Source organism: Zophobas morio, unplaced genomic scaffold (genome assembly GCF_036711695.1).
Source record: "Zophobas morio isolate AGI-343-1 ecotype UQ-CSIRO unplaced genomic scaffold, CSIRO_AGI_Zmor_V1 ptg000019l, whole genome shotgun sequence".
Classification (NCBI taxonomy): domain Eukaryota; kingdom Metazoa; phylum Arthropoda; class Insecta; order Coleoptera; family Tenebrionidae; genus Zophobas; species Zophobas morio.
The window spans coordinates 386,464-398,173 of record NW_026972124.1 but is presented as its reverse complement, the minus strand read 5'-3'; the positions used below and the strand labels follow the sequence as shown (position 1 = coordinate 398,173).

The window sequence follows — 11,710 nt, the reverse complement described above, 5'->3', positions numbered from 1 at the left end:
AATAATTAATAATGTTGATTTACGCATTGTATAAGAACGCATCCTCACTTTTAAATTTACTTATTCGAATTATTCAGAAAAAAGCAACCAAATCCTGGAGATTATCTCAGAGACCTCATTCCTTGAAACTTTGATTATTATTATTATTCTTATATATTCGAGAGGGCGAACCCCATTTATGGAATATATTTCAACGGATTCATACTTTAAGTTCTTAATGATACACATATTTGTATTAAAAATATCCAACTGGCTTAATACGATTAAGCCAGTTTCCTATGTAACACATTCTATACACTGGTGAAAACTTCAGAACATTCGTTCTAGGTGTTGGTAACGCAAACAACTCCGGTGTTCTAGATAAAAGTAATCTAGGACTTCCATTAAAACATATTCTTCTCAATATGTCTTGACAATCTAATCTGTTATTGACAACCTAATAAATAGTTACTGCCAAAAATATTTTGTTACAGTTTTCTAATGCTGTCATAGAATATCTCTCCAAAAGTATAATTTGTGGAAATCCAATGGGAGGATACTTTCTCTCCTGTTTAAAATACAGATATTTAAGGAATCTACGCTGTACCTTTTCAATATTGCTTATACCTATATTATAGTAAGGGAACCAGACCACATTTGCGTCTACTCCATTTTGGTTCTAACCAGTGCAATAAAAAGTGAAATTAACGTCTTTATATTCACAAAATCCTTTGAATTTCTGAGTATGCAGCCAAGACTATAAAATCAAAAGCAAAACTCTCGTGAGAGTTGCTCTCCAGTGGACACGTACCCTAAGAATGCAGCAAATGAAACATTGGTTTTCCAAAATTACGAGGAGTAGTGTAGTATTAAATAATTAAGATTTATTGCCACCATGCGGTATGGGTTGTGGTTTCAGAGGCGGGGGAAGTTATGTGTAATGAAATGTGTAAATTACGAGCGCGTGAATGTTTGCAATATGATGTGACTAGCATGAGTGAACACGGTTTGGTCACATAGACCAACAGATGGCGGTCTCCCATGTTTAAAATCTAACTGAAAAGTAAAGTATTATAACATTAGCCGCGATTCTCTGCGAAGTGTGGCGCTGCTTTACGAAGCACACATCGAATTTGAAACCTCGAATTTTTAACAAAATGAATAGTTTAGTATCTAGAACTTCAGTTTTTACTTTAAATCAATATCAGCTGAATGTGTCGATTATTGGAATTGCAGCAACAAAATTACTGTCATCGGTCAACAGTTCATCGAAGAAAGAGGTAAGGAATGTAGTAACTATTTTTAAACATATACAGACCAGGCTGCATTTTAGGAAGGGGTCCAAAAATTTATAAATACGTCTAAAGGAGATAGGTAAATTTGCGACAGTTTTCAATAATTTAAATTATTGTTTTATTTCTTTTTTTAATTACAGACGAAAGTACTCCTTTATTCACAACACCAATTACAAGCGTTAGTAAGTATTTTCTCTCATACGTTTTCTGTTAACCTTTGGACCAATATAGTATATAACGATACAAGGCCGAAAACGAGCAAATAATGGACGTGGTTTAAGTTTGTAAACCCAGGCGAAGCCGAGGTTTACAATCAACCGAGTCCGCTATTTGCGCTTCGGCCGTGTGTCGTTCAATACTTTTCGTAATCCCATATGTATTCCATGTAAATTAAATTTTTATTTTGGGTTCGGAAAAAAAATTCAAATTCTAAAAAATAGCATGCCATATTTTGAACTTCGTTACTATAACAAATTGCTTATTATTGTAAAACCGTAACAGCTGTCGGCCGTTATACGCTTTAACGGCTGGCGGCCGTTATGGATGACTTTTCATTTGTCACTTGAGTTCCGTAAAATTGAAATAATACTATGGGATTACGAAAACTGTATTTCTGTATGTACTAAAGTACGGAGCACAGGAGAGAAGATGTCCTGTTCGATATGTTCAAAAGCCAAGACACTGGGTTCCTCTCGATCGGCAAATTTCTTACAGTACGTGTTTTTTCACATAAATGAATTTTATATTGAATTGTTATTTGCAGGAATTGCAAGCGACGGGTATTCGCAAGACTGATCCTCGTTTGCGAGAAACAATGCTAATATTGAAGCAAGTCGAAAACGAGGCTGACATGCAAAAATTGAGTTTGGAAACTTTTAGGAGGTATATAAATCATAACACGCTATCAAGGTCTTGAATAATTAAATAAACTGCAAACAATTTGTTTGATTAAAATACATGCGTTGCAGCATCGTGTCGCCTAGCATAGGACTGATTTCACGCGCCTTTCGTCATCAATTTATAATCCCCGATTTCCAAGACTTTTGTAAAGAAATTGAAGAAATCTATTGGAAATGCAAAGGAAACAATAATGGAAAAGTGAGAATTCGTTAAGATCTATTAAAAATTACAGTTTTTCTTTTAGGTGGCATGGTATATCCCTCAATTGAAACGCATAAATCCAAATTATTGGGGGGTGAGCGTGTGCACAATAGATGGACAACGATTCTCTATTGGGGATGTCAACATCCCGTTTACGGTGCAGTCATGTAGTAAACCATTGACGTACGGAATTGCGCTGGATCTACTAGGGGCACACACAGTCCACAAATATGTGGGCCAAGAACCGAGCGGTCGAAATTTCAACGAGCTTATTTTGGACTATAACAGTAAGAAATCTCCTCACTGCTAATGTGTACCTATGTATTATACTAATTTTTTAGAGAAACCGCATAATCCAATGATTAATGCTGGCGCGATTTTGGTTTCCGCCCTGTTGAAAACAATAGCAGATCCTGAAATGACTTTGGCTGAAAAGTTTGACTACACATTAAACTATTTTGTTGTAAGTTTAATCCATTAGAAAACATAATTTAATAATTTTCGCTAAATACTTAGGGAAGTTAGTATAATCGTAACAATTTAATTAACAATAATACCAGTTTACTACTCCGACCCTTTGTTATGTGGAACTACTATGCCATGCTTACCTGTTCACATTAATATCTCAAACTTGAATTGATTCGAATTACAATTGTTGTTGTGAAAATTCGAACTTCAAATGTTTCGTGGTTCGTGTCATACCAAACTATCACCAACCACGACAAAATTCCCCAAATTTAAAAAAAAACTCAAATTTGAATTAAATTTTACGAAAAAACGTGCGCGGTAGAAAAAATAGTATAAATAACTCGTTCATAAGCCCATTGTGGCACTCATCCTTTATATAACTCGTGGCTTCGCCGCTCGTTCTATAAACTTGGATTCGTGCCTTAATATTTGCCTTGTGAAACTCGTTCTTTCATATACTATTTGTTTCGACTCCCCCGCATATCAAATCATATGTAATATTAGGCTCACTAAGTGCATACATATACCAATAAAAATATGTTCGTATTGACCAATTTTGACAAGTTTCTTATGACATATTTTTTACTTCCCGAGCGTAAGCAAAGGAAGTATTGTAATCGAGTCCGTCGGCCGACTCTCTGCTATTACGTTTTCTCGACCTTTCATGACCCCTAGAGGACAAAGAAATAAGTCTCTCGTTTCCGTCTGTCTGTCTGCCGTCCCGGATTTTTATTAGATAGATAATCTCCGAAAGTACTGGACCGAATTTTGTATTTATATTAGGAATATCATGTAGATGGTAAAACGCTAACCAAAATTTTTCTAATCATCTACACCAATATTGTGATGGCGTCATTTCAAAATTGTACATAGTAAATGGGTTTTAATGTATAAAATAACATAGTCCTACACCTATAATTTATGGTGCCGTATTGAGTTTTTATCCGAAACGTCCAGATTTTTGGAAAAAAAATCAAAATTATAAAGTGTGGTATCCTTCCTTGTTCGAGGCCCCACGTTAGGGCGACAGATTGTGGTAGCTCAGCGGTTTATTGATAATAAGCAAACAATACAAAGCAAAATATGGGTATGGGTTATCGAAGTGGTGGCAATTCTCGTCGGGGATGGTGGCGGCTCCTGGGACTCAGAGCGTCGTAGGGGATGACGGCAGCGATGTATGTAGCACAGGGCACCTGGACAGTGCGACCCTGGAGATGACGACGTCGGCGGTGCGGCACAGGAGACCTAGAGAATGCGACCCTGGAGATGACGACGTCGGCGATACGGCACAGGGGACCTAGAGAGTGCGACCCTGGAGATGACGACGTCGGCGATACGGCACAGGGGACCTAGAGAGTGCGACCCTGGAGATGACGACGTCGGCGATACGGCACAGGGGACCTAGAGAGTGCGACCCTGGAGATGACGACGTCGGCGATACGGCACAGGGGACCTAGAGAGTGCGACCCTGGAGATGACGACGTCGGCGATACGGCACAGGGGACCTAGAGAGTGCGACCCTGGAGATGACGACGTCGGCGATACGACACAGGGGACCTAGAGAGTGCGACCCTGGAGATGAAGACGTCGGCGATGCGGCACAGGGGACCTAGAGAGTGCGACCCTGGAGATGACGTCGTTGAAGCGGCGCAGGGGGACCGTAAAACAGTGCAGCCCTGGTGATGATCTCGAAGCGGCGCAGGGGACCGTAAAACAGTGCAGCCCTGGTGAAGATCTCGAAGCAGCGCAGGGGACCGTAAACAGTGCAGCCCTGGTGATAATCTCGAAGCGGCGCAGGGGACCGTAACACAGTGCAGCCCTGGTGATCACCAGAAGGGGACCGAGACAGTGCAGCCCTTAAGGTGGAGATGGTGGAGTTCCATCTGCCTGGAAAGCGTCCGAGTTGCCCTTTTATAGGCAGGGTTGAGATGCGTGGGAGTACCTGCACAATGAAGTAACTTCAGGTGGGGTGCGTTCCAGTGGGGGTGAGCTTGGTGGGGTTGATATCGGCGCTGCCGAGGACAGCGCCCTCGAGAGGGTACTAGCGGAGCGCTTTGAAAGCTCCGCTACAAAAGTAACATTTTGAATTTTATTTTGGTATCTGCGAAACCGAATGCTTTGAAATCTTGCAGATGGTTTACAGTTATGATAAGCATGATCAATTTTTAATCAAAATGTATTTGATCATCCCCCGTAAAAAAACTGATGACGTCACCTCAAAATTTTGCCGAATAAGTCCTATCTAAAATGTACAAAATATGATGAGTCTATACTTGTGATTTATCGTTGCATTCATATTTTTTAGTTTTTTAGTTTACAGGGTAGCTCAAAAACAGTAATGAATCAATCGATTTATTTTATTGAATAAATCAAGAATTGCAAAACTTAATACTTTGAAATCTTGCAGACGTTTTAAAGTTATTGTAAGCATGGTAAATTGTTAATTAAAATATATTTGTTTATTCCCTCCAAAAAATTGATGACGTCATTTCAAAATTTTGCCATAAATTCTACCCAAAATGTGCAAAATATGATGAGTTTTTACGTATGATTTATCATTGCATACATATTTTTAGGTGTTGTGATAACCCAAACATCCCGCCTTAAATTGACATGTGAAAAAAAAAAATTGAAACCCCGTGAAAAATTTAAAAATTCAAAATTTGGCCTTGATTTTCTGCAGGTCGCGCGATAAATCCCGCCAGCTCGACTAAGAACAGCGCACTCCGCGTCCACCACGTATTGCGGCGTTATTTAACCTCAATTCCATTTATATGTACAATCTTTATAACTGCTATTAAATTACAACTTAACAAGTGTCAAAGTTTCAAAAGAGCAATAAACAACAATTAATTCGCCATACAATCTTGTGAAATTTTAAACAACAAATAATTCTTATGTGAGATTAAAATTGGACATCAGATAATTTATACGATGGACACATTCATCAAGAACATATTTACAAAACAACACTAGCAAAGATTTATAAAAACAAATCGATCTGGTGTGAAATAAAATTTGCGCAAACAAAAATATTACGTGAGGCTAGAAACTGCAGAGCGTGAAAGTTTACATTCAATTTAAATTATAGAACAAAGAGAATGACTGCAGTTAGAATTGTGAAATAGAGAAATATTGTATGAGGTGACAAATTGCAAAGCTAACAAATTTACGTGAGATTAATATTTGCCACACTTTATCAATGATTCAAACAAAGAGTTTACGTTATGTTAAATTATGTCTTGATCCCAGTGATTGCTTACTTAAAACAATTTGTTTTGACGGTTTATATCGTGAAATGTTCACCCCAAACAAAACATATGTTAAATAAACACAAAAATATCCAGTCAGCGTTGCGAGGAATAAGAGTCTCGGTGATGAAATTTTTAGCGTTGCGAGGAAATTCCTCGGTGATGTAATTTTCCACGTTGCAAGGAAATGCTGATGCAATTTTCCACGTTGCGAGGAAATGGCTCGGTGATGTAATCTTAACGTCGCGAGGAAATGCCTCGGTGACGTAATCTTAAACATTGCGAGAAAGTAGGTCTCGGTGATGTGATAATGATATGATGATAACAACAAAGTCAACTGCCTAAGGAGAAAAATCTTTTATCCCCCCGTCAGTTTCCGATATTATGAATTTTGTTAATTCAACTGCCGTTAACGAACTATTAGCAATTTTGTGTGAAGAATTTAAGAAGCGTTATAATGTAACACTCAAGTACTGGCATCCAGAAACGTTATTCGTAATTAGACAAACAAAATCAAACGAGTCCTGACTCAGTGAGTTTCATGAAATCTCCTAGTAAGTGTTTGTCTGAACAAATCTAATGTTTGTTAAATTGTGTTAGAACTAGTTAACGATTAAAATCCTAATTTGAAAAAAGAAAAACTTGAAACGATTCAGCACAGAACTTCATCCTGTAGCATCCTGGCACAAACTGACTACAAAGCGGGCACAACAACGCAGCCAAAATAATTCACAAAGACTTAGCAATAAATCTAAACTTACTCCAAGATACTAAAGCCTATTACATTTATATTCCATCTTCATTCCTTGAAAATATAGAATACAAGCTATACTTGGATCACACAATACTTACAGACAGAAACATTACAGATATCATACTTATAAACAAAAACACACCAATAAACCCATTCTCAATGACATTGCTGTTCCTAACACACACAATATAACACAAACATATCACAGTAAAATTTGCTAAATCTTGAGAAAATTCTTTAGTTATCTCCAATGTAGGTATAGTATCAAATAATTCAGTTGAGGATTTGAAATATTTATATGATTCAATAATTGTAAAAATGCAAAAAGCTGTTTTGTTAGAAACATGTCATCAGTGGCGTAAATAGCATCCCCGCAGACCCCGCAATGCGGGAGGGCGCAGCGCTAAAGGCGGCGCAGACCGTAACGTAACCGATATATTTTTTTAAAATGTGCAAACGAGTAAGTACATATTTATATTACTTTTTAAATTTGGTGTATGGATGTGCTTACTATAAAGTGCGGGGGGGCGCAGTGGAAGTTAGCTACGCCACTGCATGTCAAATTGTTCGTAAGTTTCTCGAAGAGTCTGATCATGTCAATCAGAATAGATTAGCACTAGTAGGTCAGAGTAATGTAGGTCAATATTCAAGTGATGCACGGATAAATGATCAGAGATTAGAATGTTATAATTCTGAGATATCAAAAGTTTTGATTAATCTTAATCAATGCATATTATTACTTGGTTTTAATACCCGTAATGATAGAAGTCTTGCCTGAATGCCGGTCATTTCCGGCTCAGTGGTGGGCCATAATAATAAAATTAAACAAGCGTAGGAGTATCTTGTTGTGTAAAGTTTAAATAATGTTTTGGAGATTACGTCATTCTGTTGTTGGTGGGAATGATTAACCAAATTTTAGTTAGTGTTTTACGAACTACATGATATTTCCAACGTGTAAAATAAAATTTGACAACAATTGGTCTGATAGTTTCGGAGATTATCTGTCTAACAAAAATCGATACAGACAGACAGACAGACGGAAATGGGAGATCAAACTTTCACCAACACAGAAGATTTGAAGTACTAAAAACTCCATTTGAAAAAGTGGTAATTATTTCTGGAAAGACTTTATAGTTGTAGTTATTCCTTGTGTCAAAATAAGTGAACATTTTGAAATCACTAAATTCGGTGTCCCACAAATCATATTTGTTTTGGTATATCCACAGATAATTAATGCACATTCTATCATCCAGTACACAAATTGCTTCTTTCTTTTAATTCATAGTATATATTCTTAATTTTCAGAGGTTAGCAGGAGGTGAAGATTTAGGATTTAACAATGCTGTTTTCTTGTCAGAAAGGGAAGCAGCTGACAGGAACTATGCGTTGGGTTACTATATGAAAGAGCACAAATGTTTTCCTGAAAACACTAACTTGAAAGAATGTATGGATTTTTACTTTCAGGTATTTAGATTTTTTTATAAATTTTTAAGTAACTTACACGCATACTAACTCATGTTTCAGTGTTGTTCTTTGGAAATGAACAGCGACACCCTTTCTATAATCGGCGCTACCTTGGCGAATGGAGGTATTTGCCCCCTCAGTGAAGAAAAAGTTTTGAGGTCGGAGAGTGTCCGTGATGTGCTTTCTTTAATGCATAGCTGTGGCATGTACGACTACTCCGGACAATTTGCGTTTAAGGTGACTATCGTTGACATAGTAAATAAATTTCAAAACTTAATTGGTTTCAGGTTGGCTTACCGGCAAAAGCAGGTGTCAGCGGGGCTTTATTAGTTGTAATTCCAAATGTCATGGGAATATGCCTTTGGTCGCCACCTCTGGATCCATTGGGTAACAGCTGCAGAGGAGTTCAGTTCTGTGAGGTCGGCTGTTAATTTAATTACTTTACACAAGAAACTTTTCACATCTGTATTATAGGAGTTGGTGAAAAAATTCAATTTCCACAGATACGATAATTTGATTCATGCATCCGACAAGACTGATCCTAGAAAACACAAATTCGAAACTAAGGGAATGAACGTCGTTAACTTATTATTTTCGGCTGCTTCCGGTGATGTACCTGGACTGAGAAGGTAATAGTTAAGGCCAGACCGCGTAGATAATTCTTAATTTGGAAATTTCAGACTTAAGTTATCTGGTATGGATATGACATTAGCTGATTATGATGGTCGTACTGCTCTTCATTTAGCAGCGGCAGAGGGTCATGTTCAATGTGTGAGTTTTCTTTTAAATCAGTGTAACGTACCACGCGATATACGAGACAGATGGGGAAAATCACCTTTAGAGGAAGCTATTAGGTTTGGTCATTCTGACATTATTGAGATACTGAAAGACCGGAATGAACACATTTAAAGAACCTAAGAACCTTAAAGAATTCTGTACGACAACTGCAGTAAAATTCACATCAAAGCGAATTTTAATCATATTTCCTGTAATAAATATCGTGATATTTCAATAATTTTTGTAGACTTCAGCAGCTATGAACACAATGTTTCATTTTTTTTTTGTTATTGATCAATAAAATGTATTCTTCTTTACCTTTGCATTTCAGTGTTGGTTAATTACTTCGTTACAAATGTCAATGCTTAAAATGAAATTAAGGTTTGCAGTTTCAACAGTACTTTCTTCGCTTTAATACTCTAAACATCACCCTTTAGAAAATAATGAAAGTACTATTGAAATTGCAAAATTTAATTGCATGTCATATCAGTGACCACATTTTTGCGCTATCCTGTGTATACTTCTTTGTACTTCTAGGGAATTAAACTGCGAAAGTATTGTAAAGGGGTGCATTTGGTGAATGGCTACTTCCCTGATTTCTCTACAGCTTGTACATTATGAGAACGTCGAGTTCTTGTTTCTATCTATTTGTTGGCTATTTTATTATGCACGTAATCTCTGAAATTGCTGGATCGATTGCTGTGAAACTCTTTTTTTTTTAAAGAGTTTTGTCTCTGGTATGATTGACATACTGAGTTACCGTGCTCTTTTGCCTTATTCTTAACCCTGCTCCTGAAGATGCCACTTACGAAAGTGTGTGAAACGTTGACCCCAAAAACTCAATTAACGCGGTTCCAACCCGGAAGATGACCATGTAACATTGTGATGGTAACGTTATGTTGGAGTTAAATATGAAAGTTATAAAAAAATTGTTGTCATTACATACTCTATAAGCACAAGTAAAAAAAGTAAGAACACACAACGAGATCCATACAGCCTCTCTGCCTTGATGTAGAGGCAGAGAACATAGAGAAGCGCCATAGTTTAAATTAAATGACGGTTGCGGACTCCTCGATTTATGTTGGTAGCAATGTTTGTTTCTAACTAGGGATAAAAGTAACTAGTTGAAATGTCATAATATTTTTAATGACGCGTTTTATTTCAGACAAATTGACACTAAATTTACCAGAATATTACAAGCTGCTTACCGTTTCCTTGACTTTCATTCAGGTCACACGAATTACAATTATAGTGAAACAAGGTTTTTATGGGCGTCGACTATTTAAATTTGGCGCTTGCCTTTGGCAGTTGAGGACTCCAGTGTCAATAAGGGTGGTTTTGCAAAATCAGCCTTTATGTCGCTTTTCTATGTTCTCTGGTAGAGGCATGTAGAGAGATAGATATAACACTAAGCGCCCTCTTATGGATCCTCGTATCACTCGATTGCAACCGCTACCTATTTTTGCCCCTACCAGGTGGCGCAGCACATTTACTTTCCCACACAGTTTTCGTCCAGTACCCTGATAAAGGCTACTCAGTCGGTGTCACTTAGAGATGGTCAAAATCAAAATCGTTCCACACGTGGAGCGCTACAACCACTACCGCTACAAGAAAATAGCGCTCGAAGTGTGACGGGCTTGGGAGATTTTTGAAATTAACTTTTTGTTAATTTATTAGATACAAAACCGTAGCTCTTGTCGTGGACCTTGTGATATTCCAAACTTCCCGCCTCAAAATTTGACCTTGAAAACAGTTTGAAAGGCCCGCGAAAAATTTAAAAATTCAAAGTTTGGCCTTGGCTGTGATCGTCTAACAAATAGGAACCTACGTTGTGTTTTTTTTTTTGTTTTGAAAAATGGCGGGAAGACGTTCTTTTATACAAGTGCATAAACTGTCGAGAGCGCAAGAAATAATAGACAAAAATTGTTTTGGAGGGGGGAATACGGCACCCCTCACAGGGGGAAAGACGCTTCGAAGATTTACTCCTCAGCGCAAAAACCCCCTTTTGGTTTTATTCCCGGACGACATATTACATTTCAAACACCTTAAGATATGTGAAAGAAAAACACTCGCGAATTGACAGACATACACACACGAAAAACGAACAAACGGAAATTCTGTACATCTGTTTGGAATCAATGCAAATATTTGAATATCACAAATTTAATAAAACAAAGCAAAATCTGAATCAAGTAACTGGATGCAAATACACAAGTTATTACAGGCGTGTGGCGGCCGATCTCTTTTTCCTTTTTTTTTTTAAGTTACGGCAGTTAACAGGAGCACAACAAAATACCCAGAGGGGGCGTCGTAGCGTGAGCGAAGTTTGGAGCTCCCGGTCTGGGCTGGTTTCCCCCGCGACGGTGATTCTATCTACACCAAGCCTGCCGCACAGCACCTCTCCATGACGAACATGCCGTCCAAGCAGGCCGTTTCGGCCTAAAACTAGAGGTGAAGTCTGGTCAACTACTACCTCGTCGCCAAGACCGTTCCCACTGAAATCTGATTCAAAGCCTGCACGTCTTGTGCAGACAGCGCGATACATTCCGCTACCGCAACTAGGAACTGCGCCCATCGCCGACACTACGTGTTATTGTGTTATTTACCTTCAATTCTATTTA

At 37.9% G+C, this 11,710-nt stretch overlaps 1 protein-coding gene across 4 annotated transcripts; it reads left to right on the top strand.

Moving 5' to 3' along the window:
* The first annotated feature begins 1,013 nt into the window (after window positions 1-1,013).
* LOC135131176 (glutaminase kidney isoform, mitochondrial-like) lies at window positions 1,014-9,406 on the top strand. Of its 4 annotated transcripts, none has more exons than XM_064058762.1 (13): window positions 1,014-1,259; window positions 1,313-1,353; window positions 1,415-1,456; window positions 1,903-1,987; window positions 2,038-2,183; window positions 2,243-2,372; window positions 2,419-2,662; window positions 2,717-2,838; window positions 8,154-8,312; window positions 8,373-8,549; window positions 8,600-8,731; window positions 8,787-8,941; window positions 8,993-9,406. In XM_064058762.1, exons 1-13 carry the CDS (start codon window positions 1,137-1,139, stop codon window positions 9,219-9,221), a joined length of 1,785 nt encoding a protein of 594 aa, XP_063914832.1. In that variant the 5' UTR covers window positions 1,014-1,136; the 3' UTR covers window positions 9,222-9,406. The 4 variants fall into 4 exon arrangements, with proteins under 4 accessions (XP_063914832.1, XP_063914833.1, XP_063914835.1 ...); XM_064058763.1 differs by having other exon boundaries at window positions 1,015-1,259; window positions 2,038-2,156; XM_064058764.1 differs by lacking the exon at window positions 1,014-1,259 and having other exon boundaries at window positions 1,305-1,353; window positions 1,915-1,987.
* The last annotated feature ends 2,304 nt before the right edge of the window (window positions 9,407-11,710 follow it).

Excerpts from the sequence above, each read along its gene's own strand:
- LOC135131176 (XM_064058762.1), top strand. The coding sequence starts at position 1,137 with ATGAATAGTTTAGTATCTAGAACTTCAGTTTTTACTTTAAATCAATAT. Across the intron at positions 2,373-2,418 it reads AAGGAAACAATAATGGAAAA|GTGGCATGGTATATCCCTCA; the intron begins GTGAGAATTCGT and ends TTTTTCTTTTAG. Across the intron at positions 2,839-8,153 it reads ACACATTAAACTATTTTGTT|AGGTTAGCAGGAGGTGAAGA; the intron begins GTAAGTTTAATC and ends CTTAATTTTCAG.